This window comes from Ceratotherium simum, chromosome 10 (genome assembly GCF_057802395.1).
Source record: "Ceratotherium simum simum isolate JZ-2026a chromosome 10, ASM5780239v1, whole genome shotgun sequence".
Classification (NCBI taxonomy): domain Eukaryota; kingdom Metazoa; phylum Chordata; class Mammalia; order Perissodactyla; family Rhinocerotidae; genus Ceratotherium; species Ceratotherium simum.
The window spans coordinates 81,316,627-81,336,814 of record NC_141909.1 but is presented as its reverse complement, the minus strand read 5'-3'; the positions used below and the strand labels follow the sequence as shown (position 1 = coordinate 81,336,814).

Sequence of the window (20,188 nt, the reverse complement as noted above, 5' to 3'; positions counted from 1 at the left end):
TTGATAATATGTGGTTGCAGTAGAAAATTTAAACAATAAGAGAAAGTAAATTACCCTAAAGTCTACCCTCCAGAAACTACTACTGTTAATATTTTGGTATACATCCTTCTAGATTTCTATGTATGCATAGTTATTGTTTTATATGTAGGGAATTACACTATTGATTCAGAAACTATTTATTGAGTGTCTACTGTGGGTCTGGCTCTATTATAGGCACTGGGGTATAATGGTAAATGAGAGAGTATTACAAGCTTTTCTCACAAAGAACTTTTTCTTTTCGCTTATTGTCTGGTTTTTATTTTTACATATATGAATACATAGAAAGATTTATGTAATATACAACATAAAAGCAAAACATGCAAGATCCCCCACCACCAGTCCCCTTACTACTCCCCATTTTGGTGTTTCCTTCCAGTCTCCTCCTTCAATGCTTTTATGTTTATTTTTCTCCTCAATTTTTAGAAATAATATGTACTTATCATAGAAAAGTGAAAAAGAATTAGATAATAAAACAAATTCACTTATGATCACAAAACCAGAACACTGTATCCAGGTATACCCTTTTTTATGTGACTGAGATCCACACACGTGGTTTTGTACTTGCTTTTTCATTTATCATGAATAATTTCCCATGTCAAAGTCTGAAAGCACTGGTATTTTTATTAGTATGAGTTAACATTACCAACTCAGTCATTAAAGAAAGGTATTCTAGTCTCTGGGGGCAAAAATGTTTTATCTTAAAAACAGAAAAGAGCATCAGGCCTATGGAAATATTTCAATTAAAAAAGCTTCTTCCCTCTTAATAATCAGTATAAAACGAGACATTAAGCAATAAAGGACAGAATATGTAACAATGCTTTTAAGACTAATCATTATTTAACCTATACTACTAGAGTATTAGCAAGAAAGCATGTTTTCTATTTCATTGTTTAACGATGTACCTACATAGTATAGTATATAAAACACAGGTGTCGGGGGAAGAGGGAGAATCTCCCTTTGACCTTTTCCTTAAGGTTCTTATGGCTGGCCAAATAATTAACAAGACAGGTTAGCAGGAGAAAATAATACCAAGTTTAATAACACGTGTACATGGGAGAAAGCAGGGACACTGCGTTTCTCAACACAATAGCAGAAATTCTCGTCTTAAATACCATGTTCAGCCAATGACAAAGGAGGATGTTGGGGGTGGGGGGAGTCAGTTACAGGAGATTACCACTAAAGCACAGTAAACAAGAGTAAGGTTATTATGCAGATTTAAGGCCTCACCTTTCACATTGATAAGTCTCTAGAAATGAAGCCATCCCCCCTCTTCCCAAAACAGAGAGGGAGATACCTTTACAAATGGAGATTTCCCTTATAAATGTAAATGTTTGTCTGGCAACTCCTTGCAGGGCCATCCAGAGAATGTGGCCAGAGAGACAGAACTTCCGATAAGATGGGCTTGTTGGTGCCTTTCCTATTGTAACATTTATCCTACATTATCTTTACAGCCATCATGATAGAAGATCTGTTCCGATGGAGCCACCATGTCAAATTCTTTAGGCAGTTAGTGGGGGAGGTCAAATGTCCCTCAGAGAAAACAATCAAGGTAAAGAGATATATTTTAGGATGGCCAAATCTTGATCTCCCACACAGGCATAGCTTGATCTGCAGCTATAAACTAAATATGAACACACTGCACAACCCTGCCCCCATTCTGCCTTTTCACTCACCCAGAAAACAGTGGACAGGTACTGAATGTGTACTTCTCAAAGGTGCTCTAACAATTCGACCTCTAAAATATTTCTCCAATTTTATGTAAAATTAATTTAAACAAAGATATTTCTAAAATATATTATTCTAGTACCTCTAAGACGTCATCACTTCAAAACATCTAAAATCCTAAGGTGTTTCAAAACAAGGAACTTAATTTCGTCCACTACCAAGGCATGTTAAAGAAAACACACTTATGGAACTAAGTATAATTTGGAGTGTTTTCTAAAAATGAACAGACCGGCATAGAACTTTTCCTTTTATACTTTCTTTTGTAACTTCTCCAGTAAAGACTTCATAAATGTGATATAGCTCAAAGAGATGGATTAACATCAGTTCCAGAAGTCCTCCACCAAAGGACATTAGATTTTGAATTTAACAACAACCAAAAAAAAAAGTATAAAAAACATGTTATTTTACTATTTGTAACAAATATCTTCACTTCAAAGCCTCTAGAAAGACTAGATGTTAAAACATGGACCTAAAATGTTCACACACAGCTGTTTGGAATAAAATGCACATAGGGGATAATGGTTATAATTTGAAAGTGTCTCTCAAATAGGCATATCTTGGCCAACTCTTTCCTTCTTACTTTTTTGTCTTCCCAACCTATCCAACAGACAAAATACAGGCATGTTGTACTGCAGACGTAGATTAAGAATTTCACTTCTAAAAGTAATGTTTAAAATTCTTCTTATGAATTTAACCCAAAAAGTGTACAAAAATGTATTTACTAACTGTATTTGTCATATGAAATTAGGACATACACTTTTCTATTATATACACTACATATACAGCAACATTAAAGTAAATGTGTATAATTCCTTTCTCTCTCTCCTTCATCTACTCAGTGAAAAGTATAGATAAATGTATTTTTCAGTGACTGAACATTTCTATTAGAAAGAATACTGAAAATATTAACCCTATTTTACTACATCTACTTTTAACATATGGTGGGCACTTCTAAACATCTAGAAAAGCTAGATATTTTAATTAAGGACTTATGTTTAATCACTATATACACTACATACACAGGAGTGCTGAATATTAATGCACGTGTGGAAAAATGGTTCTAACGTGCACATTCTGGGGTACCCTTCCCCCTCCCTCACTGCCTTCTGCCCTCCCCTCCAACTCTGGAAACAAATGTCGACATGAATCCAAGAAGGGATGTAGAGACTGCATTTCCTAAAGGCATTTCCAGAGATGATGTTTCTCTCCAGTGAATTTTAACAAAAAGATGATTACAAAACAAGTAGTTTTTCTAATTGTACTTTTAGCATTCATTGACAACTTCTCTGCATCTAGAAAGGCTAAACGTTGCAAAGAAGGGCTTGAAGTTTATTTTAAAAGGCTGAGGAAAAAGTTTATAGCAGCCGTCCATACTATATGCATAGGTTTGTAGTTGGTAAATCTTCCAAACAGATGGTCGTCATTCCTTGTGGCCAAATGAGGCGCATCGTAAGCCAGATTTTTTGCTCCCTGTACCAAGAACGCCCAGAGCCCGCAGCTGGCCTGCTGATGTCCTGGGCTTTCGCAAGGGCGGCCCGGGCTCAGCGAAGTCTCGCCATTTCGGCTCGGGCATCCCAGGGTCCCCATGTGCCCGAGGGGCTCGGAAGGGTCAGGGGCAGCTGCCGCCCCACCCCTGGGCCAGCCGTGGCTCTGCGCTCCCTCCATCGGCAGCACTCACCCATGCCCTGGAGCTGGTGCTCAGTGGGCGGGCTGAGTCGGAACACGCAGGCACACAGCATGTACTTGTAAACCCCCAAGTGGGATCATACCATCTATGTAGATCTCTGCAATTTGGTTTTTTCACTTCATGTCTTTAAGATCTTTCCAATGGAGATACTTCAATTTTTTATGAATATAGCTATACAAAACCTTCTTTTAAATGGTTTCATTGTAGTCTCCGGAAGAGAGTAACATAATTTAGACAATTATTTCCTATTGATGGACATTGGTTTTCCTTATTTACTGCTTTGAAAAAGTCTCTCAACTAGCTTTATGTGTAGAAAAACCTCAGATTTTTTCTTTCCATGTAGGGAAAAACCCAGTTCTTCCCTTCTGTTTCTCTCCTGTGTCTCCTTTACTACTCACACAGAACACTTCACTTATGGTCACCACCCGAGGGGAGGTCTTTCACCCACCAAGCAATTCTCTACACCACCAGCTGGGTGTCCTACAATTTAACTCAGTTCTGACACTATCTACTTGGAGATACCGTCAGATCCCACAGGTTAAGGGCTCAGTCCCATAAGATTGCCCGCCCCCTTCAGATGCCAATTTCAAGTAGCAGGTCCCCAGGTTACCCACAGCTTCTGTCCCACTTGCTACAAATCAGAGGTTCCCACAACCCCCTCCTCAGGTTCAATTTACTAGAGCGGCTCACAGGAAACACTTACTTAGGCTGACCAGTTTATTAAGGGATAAAGGATACAGATGAACAGCCAGAATGAAGAGACACACAGGGCAAGGTCTAGGAGGGTGCCAAGTGCAGGAGCTTCTGTCCTGTGGAGTTGGGTGTGTCGCCCTACCAGTGTGGATGTGTTCGCCAGCCTGGAAGCTCTCCGAACTGCTTCCTATTGGGATTTTATGGAGGCTTCCTCATGTAGGCATGATCAAATATTAACTCCATTTCCAGCCCCTCTCCCCTCTCCGGAGGATGGAGGTTGAGGCTGAAAAGTTCAAGCTTCTAATCATGGCTTGGTCTTTCTGGTGACCAGCCCCCATCCAAGAGCCCACCCCGAGTTGCCTCAATAGAACAAACGATTCTCCCAGTGCTCTTCTCACTTAAGGAATTTACAAAGGTTTAGGGGTCCTGTGTCAGGGACAGAATCAAAGACAAATATTAGAATAAGAGATGCTCCAAGTGTTATCACTTAGGAAATTATAAGGGTTTCAGGGGCTCTCTGCCAGGAACTGGGGGCAGAGACCAATATACATATTTTCTATTATCTCACACCTTATATGCACATCTCTGTATAAACTCCTGAGAGTGGGGTCACCACTACAGAGGTTAGGCATAGTGAAACTTTGACACATATAGCCAAATTACTTTTTTTTTAGTAAAGTTAAGCCATTTTACACTCCCACCAAAAATACATCTTTGCTCACATTCTCAGCAATGCTGGTTACTGCTTATCTTAGGCAAAAATAATCCTATTGCTGTTTTCACTTCCATTTCTTTGATTAATAAAGCTAAGCATCTTTTTACAGTGTTATTGATCATTCTTTTTTCTTTTGTGAATTTCTTGTTGTTCTGTCATATTTTTCCTATTAGTGCTGGTTTTCCTCTTAAATTTTCATGTACTCAGATCCGTTTTTATGACCATCAGCATTATGACATTTAGAAATACCTTTCCTATTCCACTATAAAATCCTTTCCCCACGTTTTCTTGCAGCACCTTTCTATTCTCATTTTTTAGTATTCAAGTCCACGAACCATCTGAATTTGTTTTGATATAAGACATGAAGGATAGAAGCAACTGTATTTTTTCCCAAATGGCTAGCAAATTGTTCTAGCATCATGTATCAAATAAATAACCTATCTTTCCCCAATGATCCATAGAATGTCTACGGCATTCGTTTTTCTTTTTTAAAATATGTGCCTGGACATGGTATGAAAATACCAGGAAAGGGCACACAGTGAAATGTAACCTATTACTGACCCTGGTTTTCCTCTCTGGAGGCAACTCTATTAATAGTTCATTGTGTATCCTTTCAGATACTCTACTGCATATGCAACTGTACATGCAGGTGGGACATTTATATTGTTTCTAGTCTTTTGTTGCTTCAAACATTACTGCAATGAATATCCTTATATATAGTGCTCATAAAGCATAAATAAATCTATAAAATTCCTAAAGGTGGAACTTGATAGGTCAAAGAATATGGGCATTTGAAAACCTGATACTGTCAAATTGCTCTCCAAAGATACTACACCATAAATTTATACTTCCACTAAAATATGTGAAAGATTGACTAATATCTTTCAAGTTCGTGATTTTATAGGCCCTGGTGCCCATTTTTATTTGAGAACTTAGGCAACACAACAGATAACAAATCTAATGGACAAGAAATTCATCACTCCAATTCTTTTCTGAACCTCATTGTTCATTTTGTGGGTAGCAAGTACAAAAAAAGAGTCGTCAAGAATTTATAATCTAGTGAGTTGACTTGAGAGTATGTACAACTAATATATGACTAAATGAACCTAGTAATAGAACTATAGTACTCCAGGCAGCACAGAGACGTTAACTTGGTTTGGAGACCATGGGGTAGTGTGATGGAAGAATGCTATTGGAGTTGGAAATCCTGGATGAAAAGAATTATCTTATGTGGAGAACGGGCAGGGAGACATTCTTGGTTGAAGAACAGCATACGATGAATTAAGGAGTAGAAACAGCACTTGAAAATCCTCTATATCGAGGTCAGGTGAAAGGCATTGATATGGAGAGGTTAAAGAAGTTAACTTCACAAGATTGTTAAAACACCCATAAAAACCCGTTACACAGAAGAAACTAAATGTTAGTTCTCATCCCTCTAGATTCTGGGGCACATGAGTGAGTAAAAACAGGTAAAAGAGGCCAACATCACTCACCTTTGCAGTGGTTCTGAAAGACTAGCTTATGAGAAATGAGATGCCATTTTCTGGCCAATGTGATGTCATTAGTTCTACTCTTTGGGTGTCAAAATGGCCTTTTGGCCACTTAGTAGTTAATCCTCCTCCCTACTCCAAAAACAGTGCTCTGAATTAGCAAAATAAAAAAGTTGCTTCATCTCTACTGGCTTCTACTGATTCCTGCAAATATTCTGAAATTTTACTCGTCTGAAAACTGGGTATCATAGCTCTATCTTAGAGTCTTCTTGTTTTATTCAGCAGACTCAAATATCAAAACTTTGTCCCTCTGTAAGGGAATTGGAACACAACATAAAAGAATTCTACACAAGATAAAATTTATTATTCAGCATTTTGACAACCACAATTTTACAACTTTTATACTGTTTTGAAGGCACTTACAATCTTAAAGTGACTTCTGAATTCAAAATTAAATTATGTTCAGTAAAAGCTAAGTTAAAATCTTTTTGAATAAAGCAATCTACACCTCTGGCCTAGGTAAACTACAATGTTGTTGCACCAAATAATACCTTAGATGTGTTCACCCCAGATCATTAGTCAAATCTCTTTCCCTACACACTCTTTTACCAGATTTTCAAGATGAGCAAAATAAGTTATTCTCTCATTTGGTAAATACCACTTTATAACAACAACAACAACAACAAACTGTTCAAATACAGGACTTTTAAATTTATTAACAAAGTTATGATTTTTGAAAAAAAAGCTTAAAAATGTTCAGCGTTCATGTTAATGTAGGTTAGGCCATCCAAAAGACAAAGCAAAGAGTTAACATTAAGTCATGGTCCAGAGTTATCCTTATGAGAAACAAATACAAGACTGATGGTACTTGATAAGTAAAGACAACCAAAGTAAACTGTATTTCAAATTTGTTTATATAAAAGCATATTAAAGATCACTTTAAAATAGTGTCCATCGTTTCTTTGAAAGGGGCACAGAATCATGTGCAATCATGTACAAATATAGTAAACTTGACTTTCTTAAGCTTTTAATACAAATACAATTCTTTGCTTTTTTAAGTAACCCAACAAAATAATATAAAGTGAAGTCATTAGAAAAATATGGACCTTTCTGAATCTATGTTGCATTTTTAATTTAAATCGGAAAATATAGTTCAGATCATATGAAACACATGGATTTCAGGTATTATATATTACCTGTACCTTACAGATTATTAAGATATGGTATTTATTTTGGCTGCAATGCAAAAATATCATTAATTTCTTAATAACAGATTAGTTAAAAATACTTTCCATTGATAGCAGTGCTAGTCCTAGAACAAAATGTAAGTGAAGATCATATTTGTAAGTCACTGTCTATTTAGTGCCCCAAATACGCAGATCCCAACGTGAAGCCCTTAATATACATTTGCTTTAAAGATTACTGAGTGGAAACTCACATGTCTGATAACCTTTAAACAATCCTGTAAACATAGTTAAAATCCGCTTTCTAATAGAAATAAAATTCAAGTAAACATTGCATATTTGATTTAAACTAACTTTATAGTTAAATTAACCACTAAATATGTAAAAAGACTTAAAAATCATCCATATGTAAAGATGAAACTAAACTTTGCAAACAGTTCGTGTTTAATAATGACTACACTGCAGCTGCTCTTTGGTTTGGCATGGTGGTACTGGTCAGATGTCTTGAATATTCAAGTCAGTTTGTACCCAGGTAAAACCAAGTCTCCTGTCCAATTTGTTTTTAATGGCAGTGGCAATACCTGAAATTCAACTTCACTTTCCTTAAATACCATCACAAATGTTCAAGTGTTTGAAGGACCAAAGATAGTATTAATAAATTTTGACAAGGCTTCATTTTGACCTTTTCTCCCCAGAGTTGCTCACACTGATCAATACCAGTTGAAATGCCAAAGAGGCAGCCTTTCCCTGATTCCCATCCTGTAGGCCCTTGTTGAATGGTCATTAATATATATGAATAAACTCAGCCAAATATTATCTAGAATGTGGCAAAATGTTGGCCATAAATTAAACCAAAGAGAACTAAAGTGAAAGGCTTTAATTGAAAATTTCTGAAAAGGTGTTTACTATGCTACTAAATATGATGTTAAATAACAGAAATTAAAAGAACTGAGAAAGATTACAACCCCACAAACGTGCCTCAATAGGTTAAAGAGGAAAATTATGTTTCCTCAGTTGTTAATCAGGTGCATGCAAATCCTGTGATCTAAATGTGGACATACAAAAAGTACCAGGCGAACATCTCTGCAAGTAGTCGAATGAGTTGAAACATTTACTATTTCCTTATAATATGCAAACTCCCAAACTGAAATGATGTTTTTGGTTGGTAACTGATATCCCTTAACTCTCATATTTAAAAGTTTTCTGGAATCAAGATTATTAAGGTTACAGAGTTGAAATAAAGGCAGAAGAATTCATATTATACTATTCTAAATTATATTTTCAAAGATAACTCATTCCTTTGCTTCAAAGGGGAAAAAATGTTACCTCCTTTTAAAATCTAATGTTAGTATAGCCAATGGAATTAGACAAATCCTATAAATTGTAATTGTAAATAAACTGTAAACCCAGAATAGCTGACCATAAAATTTATGCTACATTGGGTAATTACAGAGCTATCCCTAGTATACTGTTGGGTGTACAGAAGGTACTCCAAAAATATTTGTTGGATGAATGGAAAGTAAGGTTATTTTGCAAAATTAAAAATCAAAGAACATGAGAGGTTATCCAGCCCAACTCCTTCATAACACGGCCCCCCATCCCATTTTACAGATAGGGAAACTACAACTGTTGATGCTGGTTAAGATTATCTCTTCCCACTACTGGAAGCAATCAATCATTTTGGTTTGTGTGTGTGTATCTGACTAAACAGTATAAATGAGGAGTAACATGTCTAGATTGTAACTATAAGTAACATCTAACTGTATTCTTCTTTAGAATTAATGCAACAATTCCTGTCATTGAGACTGGATTTCAAAAGGAAAAAGTGGTTGTGTCTAGGCAAAAAGGGGTTGCTGTTAGGAAGTCAGATTTAAAATTTTGCATTTAAGAGTGGAATCTACCTCTCAGAGACCAGAAGTTTTAAATGACTACTCAGGTTATAATTTCTTTGCTGAGAGCAGTATTATGCTAAACAGTTTTATCCTAGTTCAAACTGTATTTTAAGTCACTGTTTAAGCTGTTATAGGATTACTACAAAAAGTTTCAAAGTAATTTTTAGTCATTACCTAAATTGAAATTTGCAAGTCAACCCAACAGCATGTTGCATTCTAAATACCTTAGGACTGAAAATATTTAACAGCTTACAATAGCCTGCCTATCTTTCTCTTTATACTTTTCTTCTAGCCACTTCCACATAGTCCTGCTGTGTCCAATATTTCTATACCACGTGTACCCTTGTGTTTTCCTGCCCATATAAATACCCATGAAAGTTCAACAAAAAAGTAATTTGAAAGCAGAGAGAAACAAACAAGTTCTTAAACTGCCAAGTCGTTTCAGCCTTGGGCAAGACACTACTACATGGTTGTATTAATGCTCAGAACTAAGCTTCAATGAATTATACAAATGTGCTCCATGTTTTAAATGATTATATTCAGATATCTGAATCCTTCTGAGTGTTGTTTTATAGCCAACAATAAAGAAATCTTTATTAAAAATGTTGAAAAGTATAAAACTAATTATAAATTAGCAAACACCCAATTTAAAAAAAAGCAGTTATTTTCTTGTCCTTACACAATACAAGCAACAGTAATTTGGATATTATTATTCATTTTCAGCCACCATACTGCCCTAGATGTACTTCACTTAAGTTTTTACCTTGTGTTTCTGGAGTGAAAATTTATATGGATACTAAGAAACAACTCTAATAATGTAACTCAGGTATCAAAAAAATACATATACCATGTTAACATGTGATTTGATAGCTCATATTATAGCATCTCATAGTGTTATTTCCAAAGTAAAATTAAGTCGCTCTTGTAGCTGTAGGTCAATGTTGCACAAATGGGCTTATTCAAGATTAAGGCATCTTTCTGCTCTAGAGTAGTGCTTCTGTGGGTCTAACGATCTGTACAAAGGCTTCCTTTTTAAAAAAATACATCTTCCATTATACTTCAATTATTTCATTCCATTGATCATTCTTGCAAATAAAACTGAGAATATTGGTCCATAAGATGTCTTTACAAACCTATAAAACCAGAAACAATTGAGTTATTGGTTAAAACTTGATTTTATATTTCTAAAAATAAGATTTATTAAATAATTCTGTGGGCTAAGGTATAAAGCTCCTAATATATAACAAGATAGGAAAGAAATACTTTGATACTACTAACACTATAATAATAAAGATTTTTATAAGCAGTAAATAAGGGATATCACTGACTTCCTTCCTCTGAGGCAATCAAGAGAGCATTTTAAGAGGTAGACTCCTACAGTTCTCCTTACTAGTAACTTGGATGTAATCTGAGGAGACACTGTATCCACACCTTTCTAAGACTGCTATAGGATGTGGGGAGGTGCCCACAGCAACAGTTACAGGACCGTCAGCTGAGGACCGTCAGCAAGCACGAGCATCAGCCATCATTCTACCTCCATTAAGAAGACACGCAGAACCAGGACTGGGGACCTCTGCCTGAGGACCAACTGCAATACCACAGCCACAGTTCTCAGTGGCGTGACCACATGCAGCTCCTGCTGCTCATCTCAGAGTCCAGTCCACTCTGCCCGACGTAAGCCCCACCTGAGTGCCTGTGTTCTGATGCTGTCTACGTCTCAGGCTCTGCCTATAACTTGGGACACAGGCTCTAGGTCTTTTGTGAGGAACTGAATGCTAACAAACACCAAGCAAGGAAGCAGATGCTCCCCTAATCGAGACCCCAGATGAGAACCCATTGAAAAAAATTAGCTCTTGACACAGAGAAATTGAGATAATAAATGTGTGTCGTCCTAAACCGCTAAGTTTGTGGTAACGTGTTAGGTAGCAATAGGTAACCAATAAACACTATAAATAGGTTTTCAAATATCAAATAGCTACACAAGATGCTACTGAGCCACTGAGCTTAGCTCCTGACTTAAACATAGACAGCTGTCTTTGCTTTTAAGCATCAGGAGAGAGAGCTCACTTCATCCTCTGCCGTTCAACTGAAGTCTTAGACATGACCCTCACTGCTTATACTACTGTTTATCCTTAACTATCTGGAATGCCTTCTATTGCTATTACAATTAATTCCTCTGGCTATTGTCTCTGGGCACACAGATTAAATAATGATTAATGTACTTGCTCTTTTGCTGTATCTTTTACAAAGAAAATAACATCAAAGAACCTCTTACGTCTCTCTTCAGCCTTTAATTTTAGTTACTCTTCTTTGGATCAAATTTCTTAAATAGTGGACAAAAGTTACCATTTTTTCTAAAACTAATTAATAAGGTACTGTTTACTGAAAAGGTTAGTTGTCTATATATCAATCCTAAACAATTTTTATTAGTTTCTTAATTAATCTACCAATAAATATTTACTGAGATTGTGCTAGAAGTGGTAAGAAAAATAGGACATAAGCAGATGTTATCTTCTAATCTCTCAACTACCTAATTTTGCTGACATAATTAAAAGAGTTAAAAAAATTGAATTGCAAATTGGAGATTATGAAATATCCAAATTAACTGCATTTGTTCAAGGAAATTACCTTTATACTGTCTTACCTTGCTCTTATTCAATTGGTTAGTTATGAACAAGTAGTACTCAATTTTCTATTGCCACTGTAACATGGTTATTTGTCCCTGTAAGCACATAATTATATATGATATGACAAAAAAAGAAGTATCGAGTTTCTGGGTAAATGGTAAAATTGATGATTACAGTAAAAGCAACTTTTATGTAAGCACTAAACAGGCTTATGGTGCCAACAATTTGTCTTCCTGTAGAACCCAGAAGGAAGTACAGCAGTGCTAAGAGCTCGAAGTCTGGTTTTATGGTTATCTTTGTGAAAATGTCCATTGGCTTTAAAGCTGTTCAACAGCAATAATTAAGAGGTCCACAAGACGAATTTTCCCTTGATCTTATACAAGGGGTCTAATGATACTCATCTAAGAGAATAAGAAATGCTGCTAAAAGCCAAAAAGATAGTCAAAAAGATCAGAAATTCTGACAGCAAGTTTTCAAGTTTTTAGGGTATTTCCTAGAATTACTAAAAATTGATCTGAATGTCCACAACATTTTTATAGCATACAGGAAGATAATGACAATGTTATTACTATTATTAAGAACTACCACAGGTATATTGTAAGCTATAATGCTAGTCAGCGTCCAGACTATATTATAAACCCAGGCCTCTATCTTATCAGCTGTTCTATAGTGCATCCATAAATTCATGAAATGATTAAGAGTCATCAAGAACAGGTTAAAATATATTCAGCACACTTTTTATACTAAGGCAGCAAAGAGTACAATGCATTTAAAAAAATTATTATTATTATTATTATTATTACTTTTTGTGAGGAAGATCAGCCCTGAGCTAACATCCATGCCAATCCTCCTCTTTTTGCTGAGGAAGACCGGCCCGGAGCTAACATCTATTGCCAATCCTTCTCCTTTTTTTTCCCTTTTTCTCCCCAAAGCCCCAGTAGATAGTTGTATGTCATAGTTGCACATCCTTCTAGTTGCTGTATGTGGGACCCCGCCTCAGCATGGCAGGACAAGTGTGCGTCAGTGCGCACCCAGGATCCGAATCCGGGCCACCAGTAGCAGCGGGGTGCACTTAACCCCTAAGCCACGGGGCCGGCCCCTAAAAAAATTATTTCCAAATAAGCAAAAGCTAGGACCTTAAAGAATAACCTCATTTAAGTATTATTCAGAATATTACGCCAGGGCCGGCCCCGTGGCTTAGGGGTTAAGTGCGCATGCTCCGCTGCTGGCGGCCCGGGTTCGGATCGCGGGTGCGCACCTATGCACTGCTTCTCCGGCCATGCTGAGGCCGCGTCCCACATACAGCAACTAGAAGGATGTGCAGCTATGACATACAACTATCTACCGGGGTTTTGGGGGAAATAATAAATAAATAAATAAAATTATTAAAAAAAAAAAGAATATTATGCCAAAAGAATTTCTACATCTGAGGTAAAGAAATATGTGGCTGGGTAACAAAAAACCCCCAACTGTGAACAGAACAAAACACAGCAGCTTGCCATCTCACTTCCTCACTAAACCCCCTTCTCAATAAAAGCTACCAATAAACACTAACACCCCATATGTGAGATTTTATTAAAAAATTTCACATATTTCAGTATTTTAAAATATTACATTATTGTGAGTTTTCCACATTTATTAAATCTGGTGATTTTCATTTTAGCCAGATGAAGCAATGTTTTCAGATGACAAGTGTTACCTGATCTGACAATGCCTTCTTCAGATCCATTCTCTATCCACTGAGATTCACTGTCCAATAATCGGTTTTTTGATTCACTAAGTGGTTTGGCAGGAAAGGGTTGATTTGAGCCAACACTGAAAAGAGGAGCAAATAATTTAGTAAATAGTGTAATGCTCAATTTAAGGATACTTAATTAATAAGCAGCAAATTAGTATTCCTTCTCTTAAATATGTGAGGGCAACTCATGAGATCTCAGCACTTTGAAAAAACTCTATCTTCAAAAGAAAAATATGCCCCCAACCCCCCATTAAATGGCCAATGTACAGACCCAAGACCCTGTACTCCAATATTGCCAATGAAAACAATTAGACAAAAGAAAAAAGCTTCCGAGGCCAGTCTGAAACACCTTTAATATATGTTAATTAAGAGCCATAAGGTAGCACAAGGACAGGTGAGGATCTATGTCTGTGGCCAGGACAAAAAAATTACCTGTCATTTCCCAAGTTTTCTGCTTTTTACCTCTGCAGTTTAGATCTAAGGGGAAAAAATGATTTAGTGATTTAGCGTAGACTTATTTTTCTAGCTAAGGGATCCAGGGAGGGAGGGAACGAGGAACGAAAGAGGAGGAAAGGGAACTACCACCTGTTGTGTCCCACTACAGGCCAGACACAGTGCCTGGCAGGGGCTTCACGCACACTACCTCAGCCTTCGCGATCACTGGGAGGCAGGAAGACAGCCCTCATCTCACAGAGCTGGAAACTGAGGCTCAGAAAGTTTAAGTGACTTGTTCAGACCCACAAGAACTGTGAGAGCTCTAGGTCCTAAGGCCTCAGGTTCTAGGTTCTAAGGCCTATGTTCTTCCGACATTAACATGCTGGCTTGGAATTTATAATCTCTCCTCTCCCACAATTTACTTCTGTAGTAAATATGTTTCAACTCTTTCACTTTGACAGAAGTATCTCTTCTCTCTTTAAAATTTCATTAAAAATGAACTATTTCTCTAAATTTATGAATCAGTTTGCTTGCCAGGCAAATACTGAAAAAATATCCTCTAAGATGAATGAATGAGGAAAAATTTTATACTTGTATTTTTGAATCCTCATTAATATTATTTTCACACTGCAGTTTAAATCTGTTTATCAAAATAAAATGGTGAATGGTACAATAAGTAATTTCTGTGAAAAATGTAACTGATATAAACCAATATAATCAAATCTTGAAGGAATGTCTTAGTTTCTAGGAAGATGCAGCATATTGAGGGTAGCCATGTTTCCTAGTTTGCCCAGACATTTCCAGGTACCTGTGATTATCCTGGTTAACTATTAATAGCAAGCACGCTCTTTCTTACTCTCAAAAGTGTTCTAGTTTGGATGATAAAAAATACAATTATCCTAAGCATATTAGGTATATACACACATTAACCCTCAGTTAAAAAAAATTAATAGAATTTCTCTTTCCCTATCTATGCAGGCTTACTAAATTACTACTGTATTTATTTATAAGATATGTGTGTATAACATATATATACAGTCTGCTTTATAATGAATACTGAAAAACTTAATGACAAGAAGCACACCTTCTGGCATATTCATTTTGGTTTGAAACAGAAGCTTGTTCTGGATCCATCCCCACAAGGCGAGTTGGAAAACTGCAACCATCACCCAAACTGCATAATGGAAAATATCAGTAACAATTTAAATCATATTAACTTAAACCAAAGTGGTCAAATTTAACACTCATTTTTCAGAGGCATGGTATAAACTATCATAACTTGTCATTTCAGAGAATAATTCCTAAGATTTCTAATTTAGAGGGTTATTAGCCTCCATTAAAGAGATAACCCTTTTTCTCTTATAATTTACATATATTTAAAAACAATAGGGGGCTGGCCTGGTGGCACAGTGGTTAAGTTCCCGTGTTCGGCTTCCCCAGTTCGCAGGTTCGGATCCCAGGTGTGGACCTACACACTGCTCATCAAGCCATGCTGTGGTGGTGTCCCACATACAAAGTAGAGGAAGATGGGCACAGATGTTAGCTCAGGGCCAATCTTCCTCACCAAAAAAATAAAAATAAAAAATAAAAACAAACAAAACAATATCTTCCATGCCTATTAAGATTATAATACTTAAAACATAGGTATTCAAATACTTGGGTAATTGACCTACTCATCACAATCATTTAAGATATCATAAAGGCTCAAACTGAAATTCAAGATGTAAGTTCCACATATTTATTCATTCAACAACATTCATTAAGCAAATATTTACAGAACGCCTATGATATTCTGGGTACTATTTTAAGAGTTAGGGACATAGCAGTGAACAAAAGAGAAGAAAATCTCTGCCCTCAAGAAGTTTACAATCTAAGTATAGATATGCCTTACTTTCACATTCTAGAAACATCAAAATTGTGTACAAGAGGGACTTTCACTTCCGGCCAAGACAGATTAACTGGTAAACTTCACCTCCTGCTGTAAACAGCCAGAAAAGTGTACAGCATAGACAACCACCGTTTTCAAAACAAGCAGCACACAAGTGTGGTGTCTGAAAGAAGAGAAACCAGTGAAGTGGGTCCCAGCTTTCTGCCAGGACCTGAGCACCAGGAGGGGAAAGAAGCAGAGCAAGGTAGTTTCACTGAAGTGAGGGGACAGACCTGGAAGTGTTGAGCAGGTGAGGTGGCTTGAATCTATCGGATTGAGCTGAGGAAGAGGGAGATATGCAGAGAAAGGGCTACAGAATTCTTTTTTGTTATATTTTTTTCTTTTTGAGGAAGATCAGCCCTGAGCTAACATCTGTTGCCAATCTTCTTCTTTTTCTTTTTTCTCCCCAAAGCCCCAGGACATAGTTGTATATCCTAGTTGCAGGTCCTTCTAGTTGCTCTGTGTGGGATGCCGCCTCAGCACGGCTTGATGAGCGGTGAGTAGGTCTGCACCCAGGATCCAAACCAGTGAACCTCGGGCCACCGATGCAGAATGTGCGAACTTAACTGCTATGCCACCGCTGGCCCCGGGCTACAGAATTCTGCACAGAGTTTTACTTATGTCTTCTGATAAATACTAAGCTACACATGAATGTGGGAAAAGAACAACTGGGAAATCTAAGTTCAACAATTCATAGAGCTAGCTCCCAGAGCATGGAAGGCATTCAAATCTGACCAGCCAAAGTGGAGAGATCTTACTGGACACTCGAATTTGGTAGAGACCCCCGCAGGCTCCTACCTTTGTTGAAGGCTAAACTTGCCTTAAAGAAAATGCTACTTGAGACCCAACCTAACAAAGCTTAAAACAACTTCAAAAGGACCAAGCTAAAACACAAGTAACTTAACTGTGTATCAAAACAAAATTCGACATTCTTTAAAGGGAGACAATATATTTAAATACTCAGAATTCAAAATGTCCAACATGTAATCAAAAATTACTAGCATGAAAAGTAGCAGAAAAATGTGATCCACTCTAAGAAAAAAAAAAGAGTCAACAGAAAAGAATTAGAAATGATCATCAGGGCAGGCCAAGTGGCCTAGTAGTTAAATTTGGCACACTCCACTTCAGCAGCCTGGGTTTGGATCCCAGGCATGGACCTACACCACTCATCAGCCATGCTGTGGCAGTGATCCACATAGAAAATAGACAAAGATTGGCACAGGTGTTAGCTCAAGATGAATCTTCCTCAGCCAAAAAAAAAAAAAAAGAAATGACCATGAAAACTTGAAACAAGGACTTGAAAATAGCAATTATAAATATGTCTGTGAATTAATGGGAAAGAAGTGGATATAATGCAAAGAGAAATGTAAGATATAAAAAAAGAACCAAATTGAACTTCAAGAGCTGAAAAATATAATATCTGAAATAAAAATTTCACTGGATGAGCTTAACAGTAGAGTAGACATTACAGAAGAAAGATCAGTGAACTTATAGACATAGCAATACAAACTGTCCAAACTGAAGCAGAGAGAGAAAAAAGATGAGGGGGGGAAATAGCAATGACCTGTAGGTCACAATCAAGCAATTTAACATATGTATATTTAAGAGTAGCCAAAAAGCTAGAGGGCACAGGAAGAGTGGGAGCAGGCAGAAAAAACAATTGAAGACATATGATGAAAAGTAGTCACATTTGATGAAAACTATAAATTCACAAATCCAAGCCAGCTAATGAACTTCAGAGAGGATAAACACAAAGAAAACCAGACCAAGGAACATCATCATCAAACTGCTTAAAACCAGCGATAAAGATAAAATCTTAAATGTAGCCAGAGGGGAAAAGAGACCTAGTAATTTATAAACAGTGGAATAAAGATGAGAGTGAGGCTGATTTCTTGTCACAAACAACACAAGTCAGAAGATAAGGGAACAGCATCTTTAAAGAAAGGAAAACAAACCAACCTGTCAATCTTGGAATCTGTTTAGAGAAAATAACCTTCAAAAAACATAGTCTGTGTTCCAACCAGTTAAAGTGGAAAAACCTTGTAACACAGGAGACAACATATAACGTACACAGAAGAGTGGTGCACTTGAAGACAGAGCAATAGATCCATCCAAATGAAACAGAAAAGAGGCAGAACAAAAACTGGACAATGCATCAGTGAGCTGTGGTAGAGCTTCAAGTGGACTAATATGCACGTAACTGGAGTCCCTGTAGTAATGAGGGGAGAGCAATGACAGAAGAAATGTTTCAAGAAACAACTGTTAAAATATTTACCACGTTTGATGAACATTATAAAATCCAAAAACCTCAATCAATCCTAAGTGCAAGAAACATGAAGAAAACTACAGCAAGACACATCATAATCAAATTGCATGAAACTAGTGATATACAGAAAATCTTAAAAGCATCCAGAGAAAAAAGACACACTACATATAAAGTAAAAAAGATAATAGTGACCACAAACTTCTCATCAGAAAACAATGCAAGCCAGAAGACAGTGAAGCAACATCTAGAATTCTATACCAAGCAAAAATGTCTTTCAAAAATGAAGGCAGGGGCTGGCCTGGAGGCATAGTGGTTAAGTTCACATGCTCCACTTCAGTGGTCCGGGGTTCACAGGTTTGGATCCTGGGTGCGGACCTACACACCGCTTATCAAGCCATGCTGTGGCAGGCATCCCACATGTAAAGTAGAGGAGGATGGGCACAGATGTTAGCCCAGGGCCAATCTTCCTCAGTAAAAAGAGGAGGATTGGCAACACATGTTAGCTCAGGGCTAATCTTCCTCACAAAAAAAATGAAGGCAAAATAAGTCATTTTCAGAAAAAAAACAGGCAATATAGTTAATTAAGGAAAAAACTCCACACTTACAAATATGTCACTTGAATTTCAAATATTTTTTCCCTTCCTATAATGACTCTGGTATACAGATGGCCTAGAATGGCTGGGAATTTGGGAGAAAAAGAAACTATGACTCATCTCCAGCATATATTCTCATTGAGATTTGAAGTAAAAATTGCATTATGTGTTGGGTTTTCTTTGCTTTAAGACACAACAGAATACATAATCTGTGATGGTATCTTTGAAGATATGGCTAATAACTCAAAATTCTTATGATACTCTACTTCAAACAAGTTATTTTCATTTTAAAGGAAAAAGAGTGATTCTTATTTTTTATAAATCATCTTTTTTCCCTACTTTCCACTCAAATATATGCCCAAACTTTCCTTTGCCCTATCTAGTAAAAAAACATAAAATATATTTTATATAATCAAGATATTCTGAATTTTCATTCTCAAGGCTCATAAGAATGTCATTATATACTGATTTCTCTAAATCTTAAAACATTTAGCCAGAGAGACAGAGACTCCATAATTTCTGAGACCTGTGTTTTATCAATTACCTTGAAAATATTGGAAGTAGCCAATATTTCTTTTCATCACCAAAGACTTGTCTCCAATTTTTACTGTATCCAAGAGAGAAACCATTTCCATCAGGTCCATATGAAAATGTGGGTGCACGGAATGATTCTGTTATATGTACATATGAAAAAAAAGAGTTAATCTATTTAAAAATTATAGGAGGGATGGAAGGTACCAATTTTATTGCTTTACATCTTTGATATCAAAAGCTATAAATATAATTTAAAATAAATAATATATTTGTAACAAAAGATAAATTTCTGAAACTTATTTGGGAAAAAATATTACCTCTGAATATTTCTTCACCCTTATAAAATGAAAATGTCAAAATAATCATCAAATATCACTGAAAATCTACTGAAGTGTGTTCAGTATATCTTACTTTGTTTTTTTATGTGTGTGTGTTTTTTTAAGATATTCTAACTCTTGCAACTTCATTCATCATTTATGAACTTCTTACTATGCACCTGATGGCACAGTACCAGGTGTTTGGGGTCCAAAGATTAATTAGATGAAATTCTTACAAAGAACCCAGAGTCTAACAAAGTCTAGCAGAATGACAATGTGACAGACATATATGTGTGTACTGGGGTGGGGTAGGGGGAGGAGAAACG

At 36.5% G+C, this 20,188-nt stretch overlaps 1 protein-coding gene across 5 annotated transcripts in view; it reads right to left on the bottom strand.

Annotated features, from left to right (window-relative positions):
* Positions 1-6,691: 6,691 nt before the first annotated feature.
* Positions 6,692-20,188, bottom strand: part of ZDHHC20 (zDHHC palmitoyltransferase 20) — a 71,470-nt gene continuing 57,973 nt past the window's right edge. Inside the window, exons 9-13 of one of the 5 annotated variants that reach the window (XR_015553504.1) lie at positions 19,556-19,682; positions 15,310-15,399; positions 14,223-14,267; positions 13,752-13,867; positions 6,692-10,558 (exon numbers count right to left, since the gene is read on the bottom strand). Coding sequence is in view for 4 of the 5 variants with exons in the window: in XM_004435253.3 (XP_004435310.1) it covers positions 12,110-12,147; positions 13,752-13,867; positions 15,310-15,399; positions 19,556-19,682 (371 nt within the window). In the remaining variant the exon portion in view is untranslated. Of the gene's footprint in view, positions 10,559-12,069; positions 12,148-13,751; positions 13,868-14,222; positions 14,268-15,309; positions 15,400-19,555; positions 19,683-20,188 lie in introns of all 5 variants that reach the window. The other 4 variants (XM_004435253.3, XM_087436314.1, XM_014791217.2 and 1 more) reach the window with 4 other exon arrangements.